Below are 19,729 nucleotides of genomic sequence, written 5' to 3'. Positions count from 1 at the left end.
AACTACACAACTATACAAACTACACAATAACTACACAAACTACACACCCACTACACACCCACTACACAATAACTACACAACCTACACAGTAACCCCCCCCCCCCCCCCCCCCCCCCCCCCAGGTTCGGGGTGTTTGAGTTCCTCAGCAATAAGATGCGTGACGACAGCGGGAAGCTGGACAGTAAGCGAGGCTTCCTGTGTGGCCTGGGGGCCGGCGTGGCCGAGGCCGTCCTCGTCGTCTGTCCCATGGAGACGGTCAAGGTCAGGGACACTGAGGACACCCTTTCATGTCCTCTCTACTCTACTCTACTCTACTCTACTCTACTCTACTCTACTCTACTCTACTCTACTCTACTCTACTCTGTTCTGTTCTACACTGAGAAAAGAAATGTGTTCCCTCTTTGTCCACTAGGTGTCAGTGTTGTATTCTCTCCTCAGGAGACAGAGTTCAGTTACCATGGTTACATGGACCTCAATTGATCAGATGAAACCGATATGATTAAATGATTATTGTCAGTTTTTTCTGTAGTAAAAAGAAAAGAAGCTTCTTTTTTAAATTGTCTCCATGCAGCCTGCTGTTTTTGCTGAATGTGCGTCTGTTCTATCGTCTCTGTAGGTGAAATTCATCCACGATCAGACGTCGGCCAACCCGAAGTACAAGGGCTTCTTCCACGGGGTGAGGGAGATCGTGAGGACTGAAGGTACCTGCAAGGTTCTGCCCCCTGCTGGACAGAACGCTGCACCGACTCAGGAACTAATGTTCCTCATTAACGTTGCAAACAGGCAGAATGTTTCACAATAAAACCTCCTAAACAATTAAAAACGGTCCCAAACACAGTGGATGAGAGGCTCCTCCTTTGATCTCCTCCTGATGTAGGAGATCAAAGGAGATCAGCGTCTGTCGCCATGGAGACGCTCAGTGTTTGACAGCAATGTAGCGACCTGACGGGCTAGTTAGCATCAATATGAGCTAACGGCTATCATGCTAGTGATGCTAACTCGGTTCAACAAAGGAATGTGGCGTTGGTGAAGGTCTGAGTTCTACCGAGTGCAGCTCTAGTTCTTGTAACGCCCCACCTGGTTACACCCAGATCGAGGGATAAGATGAACGTACAGGTGATGTTGGCTCCGCCCACCAGGTCTGAAGGGGACGTACCAGGGCCTTACCGCCACCGTGCTCAAGCAAGGCTCCAACCAGGCCATACGCTTCTACGTCATGACGTCTCTGAGGAACTGGTACAAAGGTAGGGTCTCTCTGTCCTTGCGCCCCCCCCCCCCGCCCCCCCCCCCCCGGGGACGAGATGCAGAACCTGCTGACTGTGTGGTTTTCCTCCCAACCAGGCGACGACCCCGACAAGTCCATCAACCCGCTGATCACCGGCTCGTTTGGCGCCGTGGCCGGAGCCGCTAGCGTGTTCGGAAACACGCCGCTGGACGTGATCAAGACCAGGATGCAGGTCCCGGAGTTTTGTCTTTGAATCCCGTCCTCGTTCCACATAGAAGCGTTTCCTGTAGACTCACGTTTCCCCTCCGGACGCCAACAGGGTCTGGAGGCCCACAAGTACCGGAGCACCCTGGACTGCGCCGTCAAGATCATGAAGCACGAGGGACCGATGGCGTAAGTGAAGAGGACCAGACCCCCCTAGGCCGGCCCGGCGGTCTGAGGACCAGACCCCCCGGGCGGTCTGAGGACCAGACCCCCCGAGGCGGTCTGAGGACCAGACCCCCGACGCCTCAACTCACATCGACACACTAAACCAATATTTCACACACTTGGTTTGGTTTCCGACGGAACAGAATTCGTGACGTTTGTTCAGACGTGGTGGACGTTCCTCGTGTTCCTCAAGGCGCCGTCCTGAGACCACCGGTGTTTTATATCGTAGAGAAAACTTGAATTCACTTTTATTCTGGACGTTGCACCGACCCTGAAAACAAAACACTCAAACATTTAAAAGAGAATCACAACTAGCTGGTTTACTGCGTACGAGGTGAGAAGATGGTGAAACAAGGTTCGTTAGTCTAAGATCCAATCATTTTGTCAAAGTCTGCTGTTTATGTTTTTGTATTTTTAGTTCCAGATAGTTTAGAAAAAGATTTCGGTGTATGAACATGGCGGAGTACCTCAGAGTACCGTGAGTACCTCAGAGTACCGTGAGTACCTCAGAGTACCGTCTCCACACTTTGTTCTGACAGTGTTTTTATTCAAATAGGAATTCCAAGGACCGTACAAGGAAAAACTAAAATACTACTTTGCTACATAGAATATAACTGTTACTATTATGAGAATACAAACTTTCAACTGCTTCATTTCTTTTGACGAGTATTAATGAAAGTAAAGTTCTAAACTTAATAATCTAGTAGATATTTAAAAATATTTTTCACTTTACTGAGTTACAGATGTTTTCACCTCAACTAGACCGATACTTTCCGATACTTTCCAATACTTTCTGATACTTTCCGATACTTTCTGATACTTTCCGATACTTTCCGGACGATAAGCCGCTACTTTTTATTGTTGTTGACATACTTTGCTCAGACTCGCGGCTTTTCAAGGGTTAACCAGCTTCATGGTGATGCGTTCAGGTGCATCACGTAACTCCGACATTTCTTTTTCTTTATATATTTGGTGGGCGTGGCGTGGCTTATAGTCCGGAAATCATGTTTTTTTTTGTGGCGTACCTCAAGGTACCGTCCTTGAGCCACTGAATTTCTTCACTTGTCTGCACTTCCTGCCGTAAAGCACCACGTCGCCCTCGTCTGTCCCTTCAGGTTCTACAAAGGAACGGTTCCTCGGCTGGGCCGGGTCTGCATGGACGTGGCCATCGTCTTCATCATCTACGAGGAGGTGGTGAAGGTCCTGAACGTGGTCTGGAAGACGGACTGAGTCCTCGCCGCCGGCGCCTGGCAGGACGAGCTCGGAACCCGACCTCCTGAAAACCTGATCCGGTTCCACGTGGTTCTGAGGAGGAGAGAGAGCGGTAGAGTCTTTAATGTCTCTGGAGCTCAGCAGGAACCACTGGAGGCCTTTTCTGCATCCAACAACTGCATCTTTTTTTTTCCCCCGGAAGAAAGTAGAAGTTGTTGAGGGAGGTCAGGGTCAGGGTCAGGGTCAGGGAGGTCAGGGTCAGGGAGGTCAGGGTCAGGGTCAGGGTCAGGGTCAGGGTCAGGGTCAGGGAGGTCAGGGTCAGGGTCAGGGTCAGGGTCAGGGTCAGGGAGATCAGGGTCAGGGTCAGGGTCAGGGAGGTCAGGGTCAGGGTCAGGGTCAGGGTCAGGGAGATCAGGGTCAGGGTCAGGGTCAGGGACGCTGACGGGTTTTAATTTCCGGGGAAATCTCAGCAGAATATGAAACATAAATTAGAGAAACCAACATAATGTGACGTTAATATATTTTTAACAAGATACTTGAAAAAAAGATACATTTTACGAGAGATGAAACCTTTTAAATCTGTTTTATTAATGTAGAAATTATTTAAATTTGGTACCAAGTGAAATAATGAGCTTGTGGGGCTTCGGGTAGACGACCAGCTGAACACGTGAAGACGGACCAAACGTTGAGGCAGATTCATGACTGCAGTCCTACAATCCCAGAACGAGGCGTTCACACTGCTCAACACCACAACAACGTTCCTCATGTCGTCGCCGGACGACTCCGATAACCTCGACATCTTATAACCAGCGAGTTCAGCTCCTACGTCAGCGGCCACGTTTTAGAGACCAAGGAAAACTTCACAACTTGGTTAAGCTTGAGTTAAAATGTTATTTTAGCTCATAGCGCGGCGCTAACGTTTATATCGGCAGGTTCCAGTTGAACCTGTTCCGCTAACTTGTAGAAGTGTTGCTGAAACTTCTGTTTACCTGGTAAATTAACTTTAGATTATCCAGTGAGTTTGACAGGTGGGGTCACTGCTTTAAGTAGAACATCTCTGTTAGCTGCTAGCAGGTAGCTTAGCCTTTAGCCTACCTGCTTATTTAGCCTGTGGCAGGTAGATTAGCCTTTAGCTTACCTGCTACTTTAGCGTGTGGCCGGTAGGTTAGCCTTTAGCTTACCTGCTACTTTAGCGTGTGGCAGGTAGGTTGGCCTTTAGCTTACCTGCTACTTTAGCGTGTGGCAGGTAAGTTAGCCTTTAGCTTGCCTGCTACTTTAGCGTGTGGCCGGTAGGTTAGCCTTTAGCTTACCTGCTACTTTAGCGTGTGGCAGGGAGGTTAGCCTTTAGCTTACCTGCTACTTTAGCGTGTGGCCGGTAGGTTAGCCTTTAGCTTACCTGCTACTTTAGCATGTGGCAGGTAGGTTAGCCTTTAGCTTACCTGCTACTTTAGCGTGTGGCAGGTAGGTTAGCCTTTAGCTTACCTGCTACTTTAGCGTGAGGCCGGTAGGGTAATGTTGAGTTCCTTCAGCTCCTCTGAGGAGGTTCAGGAGCCTCACCAGGAGCCTCACCAGGACCCCCCGCGGTGCTTTATGGGACTGCTGGAACTGCTGCCAAAACAAACAATAGGACACTTCAATGAGTTCCAGCTCTTATTTAATTCTTATGCATATTTCCACATGAATGAATGTGGTGTGAAGAGGTTCAGTTTTAAAGCTTTTTAAGTGAGATACAAGTGCCTACGCTTTGTAAAATCCCTTTTAATTGAGTGCTGGACACGTTCCGCCGTTGCACAGGCGTCCAGGGTATTTCTGACCAAACTACTTGTTTGTGGATTCATTCCTTCTTCACTTCTGATGTTTTCCGCCGCCTGACAGACGTCAGTGCCTCCCATCGTATTCCAGGAGTCGTTCCTCATTCCAGTTCTCTTGAAGAAGGGGTGATTTATTTGTCCATGAGCCCAACGTGCCAACAGCTGCTGCCGCTGCAGCGCCTGCAGCTCGCCGCTGCAGCGTGTCCAAGTGCAATGCCAGAGATTAATTATTATTATGTTTGCTGTTGTGGAGAATCATTAAGTTTACCAGAAGGTGCCTTTTGTTTTGAAAGCTTCCTGTTCAGCCTGACCAGCGGTGGACATGTGGATCTTCACAGCCGCTGGTTCACTTCCTTAATGATGAAGCCTTGTGCCTTCGAAGGGTTAATCCAGATGTGAACTCACACAAATAAAACAAGCATCAGACTCTGAACTGTCTAGTAGTTTGCTTTTTATACATTTTATTTCCTTTAAAGGCTCAAACTATGTAAAATACACCTCCTGAAGGTTCTCCAGCAGTACTGACCGTCTGTACCTGGAACCACCTCCTGAAGGTTCTCCAGTAGTACTGACCGTCTGTACCTGGAACCACTTCCTGAAGGTTCTCCAGCAGTACTGACCGTCTGTACCTGGAACCACCTCCTGAAGGTTCTCCAGCAGTACTGACCGTCTGTACCTGGAACCACCTCCTGAAGGTTCTCCAGCAGTACTGACCGTCTGTACCTGGAACCACCTCCTGAAGGTTCTCCAGCAGTACTGACCGTCTCCAGACCTGGACGACGTCCCAGAAGAAGACAGTGTGTCCTCTCTCTCTCCCTGGTTGTTCCAGGTTTTAAAAAGTGTGTTGCTCCAAGCAGCCAATCAGAAATCAGACCCTATAAAGTGTCATCGGGGGTTCAGCCAATCACAATCAAGTAGGCTCCTCCCCTTTGACTCCTCCCACAATCAGGCGGCTCTGCTCTGGCCAGGAAGAGGAAGTGGAGATGGAGGAGGAGGAGGTGGAGGAGATGGAGGAGAGGAGGAGGAGATGGAGGAGAGGAGGAGGAGGTGGAAGAGAGGAGGAGAGGAGGTGGAGGAGAGGAGGAGGAGAAGGAGGAGGTGGAAGAGAGGAGGAGAGGAGGAGGAGATGGAGGAGAGGAGGAGGAGGTGGAAGAGAGGAGGAGAGGAGGAGGAGATGGAAGAGAGGAGGAGAGGAGGAGGAGATGGAGGAGAGGAGGAGGAGGTGGAAGAGAGGAGGAGAGGAGGTGGAGGAGAGGAGGAGGAGAAGGAGGAGGTGGAAGAGAGGAGGTGGAGGAGAGGAGGAGGGGAGGAGGAGGAGGAGGAGGAGGAGGTGGAAGAGAGGAGGTGGAGGAGAGGAGGAGGAGGAGGAGGAGAGACCTCCCGGGGAGTTTGAACACGTCCGATGGTTCAACATGAAGTTCCTGACGATGTCAGTGGAACAACGGTCCCTGGTGGCGCGGTGACCTTGCTTCGCGCTTTCTGAGCCCCGCCGGCCTCCGTAGTCGTCAATGTCGTCGGTGTTGTTGGTCGCTGGATGAGCGGAGATGCTGGCGGTGTCCGTGTAGCGCCTCTCCCGCTCCCCCACCGCGACCCCCCGGACTCCTGCAGGCATGGCGGCGCCCGGAGGCCCGAGCCGGGGCTTCTACTTCAACACCGTGCTGTCGCTGGCCCGCGCCTTGGCGGCTCACCGCCACGCGCCCCTGGAGAAGGTACGTTAGCCTCCGGAGCTAACAGGCTAACCGGAGCTTCCTCTACACCTGCACACACCTGAGGGGGGGTCGGGGGGGGGGGGGGGGGGGGGGGGGACACGTCCGTAGTCTGTCACTGCAGGACGCTCCGTTGTTTTGGAGGGTTTTAGGTGTTTGTCACTGAGCGACGCTGTTTTTAGCCTCCAGGCTAATCTAAGCTAATCTGATCCTCTGCTGATGGACATTTAACTGCACTTTCTCATGTTTGTGTGGTTTTATCTTTACTAGTTTAAATGAAATGTGGTTTTATCTTTACTAGTTTAAATGAAATGTGGTGTTACCTTCAATAGTTTTAAATGAAATGTGGTTTTATCTTTACTAGTTTAAATGAAATGTGTTTTTATCTTTACTAGTTTAAATGAAATGTGGTGTTACCTTCAATAGTTTTAAATGAAATGTGGTTTTATCTTTACTAGTTTAAATGAAATGTGGTTTTATCTTTACTAGTTGAAATGGTCCTCCAGACCCCTGAGAACATGAATCTCATTGACACAGTAACTATTAGTGAGAAGGTTGTGTTGTGGCCGTCTGACCACCAGGGGGAGCTCTGAGCCCCGGAGAGGCTCCCGGTGGAGCTCTGAGCCCCGGAGAGGCTCCAGGTGGAGCTTCTCCTCAAGGCTTGTTTGGTGAGACTCCAGGAACAAAGACCCAGAAAGAGACGGGTCTTCACTGGACCCGGGCCTGGCGGTCCTCTGGGGGCGGAGCCTAAAACCCTCCCTGATGGGGGCGGAGCCTGAAACCCTCCCTGACGGGGGCGGAGCCTGAACCCTGACTGGACCTCTGACTGTCCCCCCAGGTCCAGAAGCTGCAGTGCATGTGTCCCCTGGACTTCAGGGGCGTCTTCCAGCTGGACGAGAGGAGGAGGGACGCCGTGATGGCCCTGGGGGTCTTCCTGGTGGAGTCCAACCTGCAGGTGAGCCCCCGTCCTCCTGACCCTCCCCCCCCCCGACGCCCCGCTTGAGTCCCTCCCTGTTGTGACTGTATGACGTGTGTGGCAGCACAAGGACGCCGTGGTGCCCTACCTGCTGGGGCTGCTCCGGGGCCTGGCCCGGGTCCAGTGGGTCCAGGAGAGCTCCGAGCGCCAAGGCCGAGGTCTGGACCACATCCTGACACACCCTGACCCCCCACTGGGACCACCTGGGGTCTACCGCCGTGGCTCTATGGCGTACCAATGTTTACATCTGTACCCTATAGAGCCACGATGGTAGAAGTACCCTATAGAGCCACGATGGTAGAAGTACATTGTACCCTATAGAGCCACGATGGTAGAAGTACCCTATAGAGCCATGATGGTAGAAGTACATCTGTACCCTATAGAGCCACCATAGCAGAAGTACCCTATAGAGCCACGATGGCAGAAGTACATCTGTACCCTATAGAGCCACCATAGTAGAAGTACCCTATAGAGCCACGATGGTAGAAGTACCCTATAGAGCCACCATAGTAGAAGTACCCTATAGAGCCACGATGGTAGAAGTACCCTATAGAGCCACCATAGTAGAAGTACTCTATAGAGCCACGATGGTAGAAGTACCCTATAGAGCCACCATAGTAGAAGTACATCTGTACCCTATAGAGCCACCATAGTAGAAGTACCCTATAGAGCCACGATGGTAGAAGTACATTGTACCCTATAGAGCCATGATAGTAGAAGTACATTGTACCCTATAGAGCCACGATAGTAGAAGTACATTGTACCGTATAGAGCCACGATGGTAGAAGCACCCTATAGAGCCACCATAGTAGAAGTACCCTATAGAGCCACGATGGTAGAAGTACCCTATAGAGCCACGATGGTAGAAGTACCCTATAGAGCCACAATGGTAGAAGTACCCTATAGAGCCACGATGGTAGAAGTACCCTATAGAGCCACCATAGTAGAAGTACCCTATAGAGCCATGATGGTAGAAGTACCCTATAGAGCCACCATAGTAGAAGTACCCTATAGAGCCACGATGGTAGAAGTACCCTATAGAGCCACCATAGTAGAAGTACCCTATAGAGCCACGATGGTAGAAGTACATTGTACCCTATAGAGCCACGATGGTAGAAGTACCCTATAGAGCCACGATGGTAGAAGTACCCTATAGAGCCACCATAGTAGAAGTACCCTATAGAGCCACGATGGTAGAAGTACATTGTACCCTATAGAGCCACGATGGTAGAAGTACTTCTTGTTTTGCAGAAACTCTTCCAGTTGCTGAAAACTTCAGCTTCTGTCTGGTGACGCTGCTGTCGGACGTCGCCCAGCGGGACGAGACGCTGCGGGGACAGGTGAGTCTGTCTGTCTGTCTGTGTGTGTCTGTGTCTGTGTCTGTGTGTGTGTGTGTGTCTGTGTGTGTGTGTGTGTGTGTGTGCGCGTGTGCTTTGGGCGGGGCCAATCAGCAGGGCTGTGGGCGGGGCTTCCTGTTCAAAGTGACCTGTTAGCCCCGCCCACAGCCCTGCTGATTAGCATTGTATTGCTTTTGTGTTATTGATTGTCTTTGTACTACCACATTTATTTCCTTTGAAGTTTGTCCCTCCAGTGGTTCCGTAGCGTCTCAGAGGTTGTCGGTTGTAAACTCTGACTGTTTGCAGATCCTGGAGGCCATCATGGACACCATGCAGGTCCTGCAGGACATCTGCAAAGCCCCAGAGTCTCATGACAAAGGTACAAAGACACACGTCTGTCTCGGTGTGTGTCCCCGAGGGACGCCTGCTAATGGCCCCGCCCCCTGTGGTGCAGAGTACCTGTGCAGGTACACCGTGCCCACCCTGCTGGGCGTGGCCCGGGCCTTCGGCCGCTACAGCAACACGGACGAGCCGCTGCTGTCCAAGCTGTTCCCCCGGCCGGCTGCCGCCGTGCCCACGAGCAGCGAGGACGGAGACACCACCCGCCGCCGCTCCTTCAACGAGTTCCGCTCCATCCTGCCCAGCTCCCTGCTGACGGTGGTGCAGGGGGACACCCTGAGGAGGAAGGCCTCCGGGGGGGCCGGAGCCTCGCAGCAGGTACCGGGGGGGGGGGGGGTCAAAGGGCGGCGGGAGGGGGAGTGAGCAGGTCAAAGGGTGGGGGGGGAGGTCAAAGGGCGGGAGGGGGAGTGAGCAGGTCAAAGGGCGGGAAGGGGGGGGGAGGTCAAAGGGCGGGGGGGGGGTTGTGGGGGGGGGAGCAGGTCAAAGGGCGGGGGGGAGGGGGGTTCAAAGGGCGGGAAGGGGGGGAGGTCAAAGGGCGGGGGTGTTGTGGGGGGGGAGCAGGTCTAACCTGTAGTGTCCCTCCCAGGCCAGTCCAGAGAGAGCCGGTCTGGCCCCCAGCTGTCCTGCTGGTTCCTCCACCCACTACTTTGAAGGTAACGTCTCCACCCGTCTCTCTTCCTTCTGAGACACTTTCCTCCTCCACCACCAACCTCAGCCTCCACAACACCATGAAACACCACGAAACACCATGACACCACCACGAAACACCATGACACCACCATGAAACACCATGACAACACCATGAAACACCATGACAACACCATGAAACACCATGAAACACCACGAAACACCATGAAACACCACGAAACACCACGAAACACCATGACAACACCACGAAACACCACGAAACACCATGACAACACCACGAAACACCATGACAACACCATGAAACACCACGAAACACCACGAAACACCACGAAACACCATGACACCACCACGAAACACCATGACAACACCATGACAACACCATGACAACACCATGAAACACCATGAAACACCACGAAACACCACGAAACACCATGACAACACCACGAAACACCACGAAACACCATGACAACACCACGAAACACCATGAAACACCATGACAACACCACGAAACACCATGACAACACCACGAAACACCATGACAACACCACGAAACACCATGACAACACCACGAAACACCATGACAACACCACGAAACACCACGAAACACCATGACAACACCACGAAACACCATGAAACACCACGAAACACCATGACAACACCACGAAACACCATGACAACACCATGACAACACCATGACAACACCATGACACCACCATGACAACACCACGAAACACCACGAAACACCATGACAACACCACGAAACACCACGAAACACCATGACAACACCACGAAACACCATGACAACACCATGACGTTCCATGACAACACCATGAAACACCATGACAACACCACGAAACACCACGAAACACCATGACAACACCACGAAACACCATGACAACACCATAACAACACCATGACAACACCATGACAACACCATGACAACACCACGAAACACCATGACACCACCATGACAACACCACGAAACACCACGAAACACCATGAAACACCATGACAACACCACGAAACACCATGACAACACCATGACGTTCCATGACAACACCATGAAACACCATGACAACACCATGACAACACCACGAAACACCACGAAACACCATGACAACACCATGACAACACCATGACGTTCCATGACAACACCATGAAACACCATGACAACACCATGACAACACCACGAAACACCATGACAACACCACGAAACACCACGAAACACCATGACAACACCATAACAACACCATAACAACATCATGACAACACCACGAAACACCATGACAACACCATGACACCACCATGACAACACCATGAAACACCATGACAACACCATGAAGTTCCATGAAACACCATGACTACACCATGTAGTTCCATGAAACACCATGACTACACCATGTAGTTCCCCGGGAGGCCTGCAGGAGGCGCCGTGACGCCGCCACAGGAACAGGACACATCCAGCATTATTAAAGCATCAGCAGCTCCACCATGCTGCTGCTCACCACCTCATGATCTTTACGTGACCTTTGACCCAGAACATCGTTTACCAAACGTTGCCTTGTAAACAGTTGTGTAATGAGAAGGTGGTGTTGTCCCTGTTGTCCTCCCTGCCCCCCCGGTCCTCCCTGCCCCCCCGGTCCAGGCTCCTACCTCCCAGACGGCAGCACTGTGGACCCCCACTACTACGTCTCCACCATCAGCTCCAGCTTCTCCGTCTCTCCCTTGTTCACCGGCAGCAGCAGCAGGGAGTTCCACCTTCCTCTGGACATGCTGAGACAGCTGCTGCACATGGTCAGTAGAACCCCCCCTAGAACCCCCCCAGTAGAACATGCCCTAGAATCCCCCCAGTAGAACCCACCCTAGAACCCCCCAGTAGAACCCACCCTAGAACCCCCCAGTAGAATCCCCCCAGTAGAATCCCCCCAGTAGAACCCACCCTAGAACTCCCCCAGTAGAAGCCCCTTCAGTAGAATCCCCCCAGTAGAATCCCCCCAGTAGAAGCCCCTTCAGTAGAATCCCCTCCAGTAGAACCCCCCCAGTAGAACCCCCTCCAGTGGCGTCACACCAACCGTGGGACTGTTTGTCTCCCCAGGTGGAGGACCTGGTCTCTGAGACGTTCCTGAAGTCTCTGGACGACACGCTGGCTGAACTTGTAGAGGTACGGCGGTAGAACCTCTCCTGTCGGGTGGTGTCAGACTGTGTGGTAGAGGTACGGCGGTAGAACCTCCGTCAGGTGGTGTCAGACTGTGTTGTAGAGGTACGGCGGTAGAACCTCTGTCAGGTGGTGGTGTCAGACTGTGTTGTAGAGGTACGGCGGTAGAACCTCCGTCAGGTGGTGGTGTCAGACTGTGTCCTCCTCCAGGTGAGTCCCGGCCTCCAGCTGTACTACAGGACCTTCAGTGACCCGCTCTATGTGGCCGTCTTCAAGATGCTGAGGGACACGCTGTACAACCTGAAGGGTAAGACCCCACCCTCCTCCACCCGCCGTCTCACAGTTGAGGGTGGTTGCCGTGGAGACAGACGAGCGCTGACCCCCGTCCCCGTCCCCCCCAGACCTGCAGACGGACTACGTGAAGGAGGTGCACGACTTCGTCCTGGAGCAGTTCAGCAGCAGCCAGGTGGAGCTGCAGAGGATCCTCCACCAGGTGGAGCTCCTCCACCAGGTGGAGCCGCTGCACAGCCAGCTGAGCCCCCTCCGGCTGCGCTGCCAGGCCAACGCCGCCTGCGTGGACATCATGGTGTGGGCCGTGACGGAGGAGCAGGGTGAGTCACGGCTGTGTGTGATTGTCCCCCTGCTTGATCGCGGCTGTGTGTGATTGACCCCCTGCTTGATTGCGGCAGTGTGTGATTGTCCCCCCCCCTGCTTGATCACAGCTGTGTGTGATTGACCCCCTGCTTGATCACGGCTGTGTGTGATTGTCCCCCCCTGCTTGATCATGGCTGTGTGTGATTGTCCCCCCCCTGCTTGATCACGGCTGTGTGTGATTGTCCCCCACTGCTTGATCACGGCTGTGTGTGATTGTCCCCCACTGCTTGATCACAGCTGTGTGTGATTGTCCCCCCTGCTTGATCATGGCTGTGTGTGATTGTCCCCCCCTGCTTGATCACGGCTGTGTGTGATTGTCCCCCACTGCTTGATCATGGTTGTGTGTGATTGTCCCCCACTGCTTGATCACGGCTGTGTGTGATTGACCCCCTGCTTGATCACGGCAGTGTGTGATTGTCCCCCACTGCTTGATCACGGCTGTGTGATTGTCCCCCACTGCTTGATCATGGCTGTGTGTGATTGTCCCCCCCCTGCTTGATCACAGCTGTGTGCGATTGACCCCCTGCTTGATCACGGCTGTGTGTGATTGTCCCCCCCCTGCTTGATCATGGCTGTGTGTGATTGTCCCCCCCCTGCTTGATCATGGCTGTGTGTGATTGTCCCCCACTGCTTGATCACGGCTGTGTGTCATTGTCCCCCCCTGCTTGATCACAGCTGTGTGTGATTGTCCCCCACTGCTTGATCACGGCTGTGTGTGATTGTCCCCCACTGCTTGATCATGGCTGTGTGTGATTGTCCCCCCCCTGCTTGATCACAGCTGTGTGTGAGTTCCCCCCCCTGCTTGGTCACGGCTGTGTGTGATTGTCCCCCCCCTGCTTGATCACGGCAGTGTGTGATTGTCCCTCCAGGAGCGGAGAACCTCTGTACCAAGCTGTCAGAGAGGCTCCAGTCCAAGACCTCCAGCAAGGTCATCATCGCCCACATGCCTCTGCTCATCTGCTGCCTGCAGGTACCTAGAGCTACACTGGGTAGATCAGATAGAACTACACTGGGTAGATCAGATAGAACTACACTGGGTAGATCAGCTAGAACTACACTGGGTAGATCAGATAGAGCTACACTGTAGATAAACTGGAGTTACACTGTGTGTGTGTGTGTGTGTGTGTGTGTGTGTGTGTGTGTGTGTGTGTGTGTGTGTGTGTGTGTGTGTGTGTGTGTGTGTCCAGGGTCTGGGTCGTCTCTGTGAGCGCTTCCCGGTGGTGGCTCACTCCGTCACCATGTCTCTCCGGGACTTCCTGGTGGTGCCGTCCCCCGTCCTCGTCAAGTTGTATAAATACCACAGCCAGAGCACTCCAGGTAGTCCCTGTCCCTCACTGCTCCCTGTCCCTCACTGCTCCCTGTCCCTCACTGCTCCCTGTCCCTCACTGCTCCCTGTCCCTCACTGCTCCCTGTCCCTCACTGCTCCCTGTCCCTCACTGCTCCCTGTCCCTCACTGCTCCCTGTCCCTCACTGGTCCCTGTCCCTCACTGCTCCCTGTCCCTCACTCCTTCCTGTCCCTCACTCCTTCCTGTCCCTCACTGCTCCCTGTCCCTCACTGCTCCCTGTCCCTCACTCCTTCATGTCCCTCACTGCTCCCTGTCCCTCACTGCTCCCTGTCCCTCACTCCTTCCTGTCCCTCACTGCTCCCTGTCCCTCACTGCTCCCTGTCCCTCACTGCTCACTGTCCCTCACTGCTCCCTGTCCCTCACTGCTCCCTGTCCCTCACTGCTCCCTGTCCCTCACTGCTCCCTGTCCCTCACTGCTCCCTGTCCCTCATTGCTCACTGTCCCTCACTGCTCCCTGTCCCTCACTGCTCCCTGTCCCTCACTCCTTCCTGTCCCTCACTGCTCCCTGTCCCTCACTGCTCCCTGTCCCTCACTGCTCCCTGTCCCTCACTGCTCCCTGTCCCTCACTGCTCCCTGTCCCTCACTGCTTCCTGTCCCTCACTGCTTCCTGTCCCTCACTGCTCCCTGTCCCTCACTGCTCCCTGTCCCTCACTGCTCCCTGTCCCTCACTGCTCCCTGTCCCTCACTGCTCCCTGTCCCTCACTGCTCCCTGTCCCTCACTGCTCACTGTCCCTCACTGCTCCCTGTCCCTCACTGCTCCCTGTCCCTCACTGCTCCCTGTCCCTCACTGCTCCCTGTCCCTCACTCCTTCCTGTCCCTCACTGCTCCCTGTCCCTCACTGCTCCCTGTCCCTCACTGCTCCCTGTCCCTCACTGCTCACTGTCCCTCACTGCTCCCTGTCCCTCACTCCTTCCTGTCCCTCACTGCTCCCTGTCCCTCACTGCTTCCTGTCCCTCACTGCTCCCTGTCCCTTACTCCTTCCTGTCCCTCACTGCTCCCTGTCCCTCACTGCTCCCTGTCCCTTACTCCTTCCTGTCCCGCACTGCTCCCTGTCCCTCACTGCTCCCTGTCCCTCACTGCTCCCTGTCCCTCACTGCTTCCTGTCCCTCACTGCTCCCTGTCCCTTACTCCTTCCTGTCCCTCACTGCTCCCTGTCCCTCACTGCTCACTGTCCCTTACTCCTTCCTGTCCCTCACTGCTCCCTGTCCCTCACTGCTCCCTGTCCCTCACTGCTCCCTGTCCCTTACTCCTTCCTGTCCCTCACTGCTCCCTGTCCCTCACTGCTCCCTGTCCCTTACTCCTCCCTGTCCCTCACTGCTCCCTGTCCCTCACTGCTCCCTGTCCCTCACTGCTCCCTGTCCCTTACTCCTTCCTGTCCCTCACTCCTTCCTGTCCCTCCCACTTGATGTGTCTCACGTGTTGTGGCGGTGTCCCCAGCAGGGGGCGGAGACATCAAGATCCATGTGACCAATGAGCACTCCCAGTCCACCCTGAGCACCAACAGCAGCAGGAGGACCCATCCGTCCCTGTACGAGCAGCTGAGGGACATCTCCATAGACAACATCTGCAGGTCCCGGCGCCGCCACAGGACAACTGTCCACGGTGACGCGTGGGGACGTGCTGAATGTCCTGGTGTGTCTCCAGGTGTCTGAAGGCCGGCCTGACCATGGACAACGTCATCGTGGAAGCGTTCCTGGCCAGTCTGTCCAACCGTCTCTACATCTACCAGGACAACGACAAGTAAACAACAACAACACCCCTCGTCCCGTCTCCTGTCTCCTCCTCTCGTCTCACCCCGTCCCCCTCCCTGCAGGGACGCCCACCTGATCCCGGACCACACCATCCGGGCCCTGGGACACATCGCGGTGGCGCTGCGAGACACGCCCAGGGTGATGGAGCCCATCCTGCAGATCCTGCAGCAGAAGTTCTGCCAGCCGCCGTCTCAGCTGGACGTGTTGATCATCGACCAGCTGGGCTGCATGGTCATCACCGGGAACGTAGGGTCCAGAGACACTGTCCCCCTGCTGTCCCTCTGCTGTCCCTCTGCTGTCCCCCTGCTGTCCCCCTGATGTCCCCCTGCTGTCCCTCTGCGGTCCCCCTGTTGTCCCCTCTGCTGTCCCCTCTGCTGTCCCTCTGCTGTCCCTCTGCGGTCCCTCTGCTGTCCCCCTGCTGTCCCCTCTGCTGTCCCCCTGATGTCCCTCTGCTGTCCCCTCTGTTGTCCCCTCTGCTGTCCCCCTGATGTCCCTCTGCTGTCCCCCTGTTGTCCCTCTGCTGTCCCCCTGCTGTCCCTCTGCTGTCCCCCTGTTGTCCCCCTGCTGTCCCCCGGTTGTCCCTCTGCTGTCCCTCTGCTGTCCCCCTGCTGTCCGCCCTGCTGACCCCCCTTCTTCCCCCCTGCCGTCCCCCTGCTGTCCCCCCTGCTGTCCCCCTGCCGTCCCCCCTGAACTCTGCTTGTCCCCCCAGCAATACATCTACCAGGAGGTGTGGAACCTGTTCCAGCAGATCAGTGTGAAGGCCAGCTCCATGGTGTACTCCACCAAGGACTACAAGGACCACGGCTACAGGTGCTGCCCCGCCTCCACCCTCCTCCAGCCTCCCCCACCCTCCTCCAGCCTCCCCCACCCTCCTCCACCCTCCCCCAGCCTCCTCCAGCCTCCTCCACCTCTGTTCTCAGGCTGTCAGTGTTTGTTGACGACGTTCTATTATATAGTTTGTTGACGACCTTCATTAGAAACTTCTGATGTTTCACTTCGTCTAAAGTTTGTCTCCTGAAACTGAAAGTGTTTGTCCCATGAAGTAACGCCAGCCTGTCCCCCCGTCCCCCTGTCCCCCCTGTCCCCCCCGTCCCCCGTCCCCCCCCCCCAGACACTGCTCCCTGGCCGTCATCAACGCTCTGGGCAACATCGCGGCCAACCTGCAGGCGGAGCAGATGGTGGACGAGCTGCTGGTCAACCTGCTGGAGCTCTTCGTCCAGCTGGGCCTGGAGGGCAAGAGGGCCAGCGAGAGGGCCCCCGACAAGGGCCCCGCCCTCAAGGTGCTCCACCCACACCACCACCTGACCCTGCTTCCTGGAGGCCAGGGCCAGGGCCAGGACCTGGGCCAGGACCAGGTCCAGCCCCTGGGCCAGAACAACCTTCTAGTTCCTCTGCTGACGGAGTAGAACCTTCTAGTTCCTCTGCTGACGGAATAGAACCTCCTAGTTCCTCTGCTGACGGAGTAGAACCTTCTAGTTCCTCTGCTGACGGAGTAGAACCTCCTAGTTCCTCTGCTGACGGAGTAGAACCTCCTAGTTCCTCTGCTGACGGAGAACAGCCTTCTAGTTCCTCCGCTGACGGAATAGAACCTCCTAGTTCCTCTGCTGACGGAGAACAACCTTCTAGTTCCTCTGCTGACGGAATAGAACCTCCTAGTTCCTCTGCTGACGGAGTAGAACCTTCTAGTTCCTCTGCTGACGGAATAGAACCTCCTAGTTCCTCTGCTGACGGAGTAGAACCTTCTAGTTCCTCTGCTGACGGAGTAGAACCTCCTAGTTCCTCTGCTGACGGAGTAGAACCTCCTAGTTCCTCTGCTGACGGAGAACAGCCTTCTAGTTCCTCCGCTGACGGAATAGAACCTCCTAGTTCCTCTGCTGACGGAGTAGAACCTTCTAGTTCCTCTGCTGACGGAATAGAACCTCCTAGTTCCTCTGCTGACGGAGTAGAACCTTCTAGTTCCTCTGCTGACGGAGTAGAACCTCCTAGTTCCTCTGCTGACGGAGTAGAACCTCCTAGTTCCTCTGCTGATGGAGTAGAACCTTCTAGTTCCTCTGCTGACGGAGTAGAACCTCCTAGTTCCTCCGCTGACGGAGTAGAACCTTCTAGTTCCTCTGCTGACGGAGTAGAACCTCCTAGTTCCTCTGCTGACGGAGAACAGCCTTCTAGTTCCTCCGCTGACGGAGTAGAACCTTCTAGTTCCTCTGCTGACGGAGTAGAACCTTCTAGTTCCTCTGCTGACGGAATAGAACCTCCTAGTTCCTCTGCTGACGGAGTAGAACCTCCTAGTTCCTCTGCTGACGGAGAACAGCCTTCTAGTTCCTCCGCTGACGGAGTAGAACCTCCTAGTTCCTCTGCTGATGGAGTAGAACCTTCTAGTTCCTCTGCTGACGGAGTAGAACCTCCTAGTTCCTCCGCTGACGGAGTAGAACCTTCTAGTTCCTCTGCTGACGGAGAACAGCCTTCTAGTTCCTCCGCTGACGGAGAACAGCCTTCTAGTTCCTCCGCTGACGGAGTAGAACCTTCTAGTTCCTCTGCTGACGGAATAGAACCTCCTAGTTCCTCTGCTGACGGAGTAGAACCTCCTAGTTCCTCTGCTGACGGAGAACAGCCTTCTAGTTCCTCCGCTGACGGAGTAGAACCTCCTAGTTCCTCTGCTGATGGAGTAGAACCTTCTAGTTCCTCAGCTGAGGGAGTAGAACCTCCTAGTTCCTCTGCTGACGGAGTAGAACCTCCTAGTTCCTCTGCTGACGGAATAGAACCTTCTAGTTCCTCTGCTGACGGAGAACAGCCTTCTAGTTCCTCCGCTGACGGAGAACAGCCTTCTAGGTCCTCTGCTGACGGAGAACAGCCTTCTAGTTCCTCCGCTGACGGAGTAGAACCTTCTAGTTCCTCTGCTGACGGAGTAGAACCTTCTAGTTCCTCTGCTGACGGAGAACAGCCTTCTAGTTCCTCTGCTGACGGAGTAGAACCTTCTAGTTCCTCTGCTGACGGAGAACAGCCTTCTAGTTCCTCTGCTGACGGAGTAGAACCTCCTAATTCCTCTGCTGACGGAGTAGAACCTTCTAGTTCCTCTGCTGACGGAGAACAGCCTTCTAGTTCCTCTGCTGACGGAGTAGAACCTTCTAGTTCCTCTGCTGACGGAGTAGAACCTTCTAGTTCCTCTGCTGACGGAGTAGAACCTCCTAATTCCTCTGCTGACGGAGTAGAACCTTCTAGTTCCTCCGCTGACGGAATAGAACCTCCTAGTTCCTCCGCTGACGGAGTAGAACCTTCTAGTTGCTCTGCTGACGGAGAACAACCTTCTATAACGTCTGTACTTCCTCTGACATCACTTCCTGTTTGCCGTCTGCAGGCGTCCAGCAGCGCGGGGAACCTGGGCGTCCTCGTCCCCGTCATCGCCGTGGTGAGTCCCTGAGGGCTGGACCTGGGTCCTGCAGAGGAGCTGGTCTCAACCCCCCCTTCTGCCCCCCCCCCCCCCCCCCCCCCATCAGCTCACCAAGCGGCTGCCGCCCATCAAGGAGGCCAAGCCCCGCCTCCAGAAGCTGTTCAGGGACTTCTGGCTGTACTCCGTGGTGATGGGCTTCGCCGTGGAGGGATCAGGTGACCTGTCCTCCTGGAGCTCCTCCACCTGGAGCTCCTCCACCCTCCCTCACCCTCTGCTCCACCCTCAGGGCTGTGGCCGGAGGAGTGGTATGAGGGGGTGTGTGAGATCGCCACCAAGTCCCCCCTGCTGACCTTCCCCAGTGGAGAACCTCTACGTTCTGAGCTGCAGTACAACTCTGCTCTGAAGAACGACACCGTCACCCCGGTAACACACTCACACTCACACTCACACTCACACACACACACACTCACACTCACACACTCACACTCACACTCACACACTCACACTCACACTCACACACTCACACTCACACTCACAAACTCACACTCACACACTCACACACACTCACACTCACACTCACACTCACACTCACACACACTCTCACTCACACTCACACTCACACACTCACACTCACACTCACAAACTCACACTCACACACTCACACACACTCACACTCACACTCACACTCACACTCA

The 19,729-nt window shown here is 54.5% G+C and overlaps 2 protein-coding genes across 2 annotated transcripts in view; both read left to right on the top strand.

Moving 5' to 3' along the window:
• The window catches only part of slc25a1b (slc25a1 solute carrier family 25 member 1b), a 7,833-nt gene extending 4,717 nt beyond the window's left edge, over positions 1-3,116 (top strand). The window contains exons 2-7 of the mRNA XM_080521959.1: positions 123-261; positions 617-701; positions 1,140-1,244; positions 1,342-1,457; positions 1,545-1,618; positions 2,770-3,116. Of these exons, the coding sequence (XP_080378085.1) occupies positions 123-261; positions 617-701; positions 1,140-1,244; positions 1,342-1,457; positions 1,545-1,618; positions 2,770-2,884 (634 nt within the window). The 3' untranslated portion in view covers positions 2,885-3,116. The remainder of the gene's footprint in view (positions 1-122; positions 262-616; positions 702-1,139; positions 1,245-1,341; positions 1,458-1,544; positions 1,619-2,769) is intronic.
• A 3,077-nt stretch (positions 3,117-6,193) lies between these two features.
• Positions 6,194-19,729, top strand: part of LOC308148490 (phosphatidylinositol 4-kinase alpha-like) — a 28,296-nt gene continuing 14,760 nt past the window's right edge. Inside the window, 21 exon segments of the mRNA XM_080521956.1 lie at positions 6,194-6,386; positions 7,222-7,338; positions 7,424-7,517; positions 8,611-8,699; positions 9,003-9,075; positions 9,151-9,413; positions 9,682-9,748; positions 11,389-11,537; positions 11,839-11,904; positions 12,109-12,205; positions 12,300-12,509; positions 13,422-13,522; positions 13,740-13,869; positions 15,339-15,468; positions 15,543-15,638; positions 15,712-15,895; positions 16,359-16,459; positions 16,761-16,929; positions 19,002-19,052; positions 19,141-19,249; positions 19,321-19,457. Of these exon segments, the coding sequence (XP_080378082.1) occupies positions 6,288-6,386; positions 7,222-7,338; positions 7,424-7,517; positions 8,611-8,699; positions 9,003-9,075; positions 9,151-9,413; positions 9,682-9,748; positions 11,389-11,537; positions 11,839-11,904; positions 12,109-12,205; positions 12,300-12,509; positions 13,422-13,522; positions 13,740-13,869; positions 15,339-15,468; positions 15,543-15,638; positions 15,712-15,895; positions 16,359-16,459; positions 16,761-16,929; positions 19,002-19,052; positions 19,141-19,249; positions 19,321-19,457 (2,532 nt within the window). The 5' untranslated portion in view covers positions 6,194-6,287.

This window comes from Blennius ocellaris (assembly GCF_963422515.1).
Source record: "Blennius ocellaris genome assembly, contig: SCAFFOLD_84, whole genome shotgun sequence".
Taxonomy (NCBI): Eukaryota; Metazoa; Chordata; class Actinopteri; order Blenniiformes; family Blenniidae; genus Blennius; species Blennius ocellaris.
The sequence above is the reverse complement of the archived record's forward strand: the minus strand, read 5'-3'. Positions and strand labels throughout refer to the sequence as shown.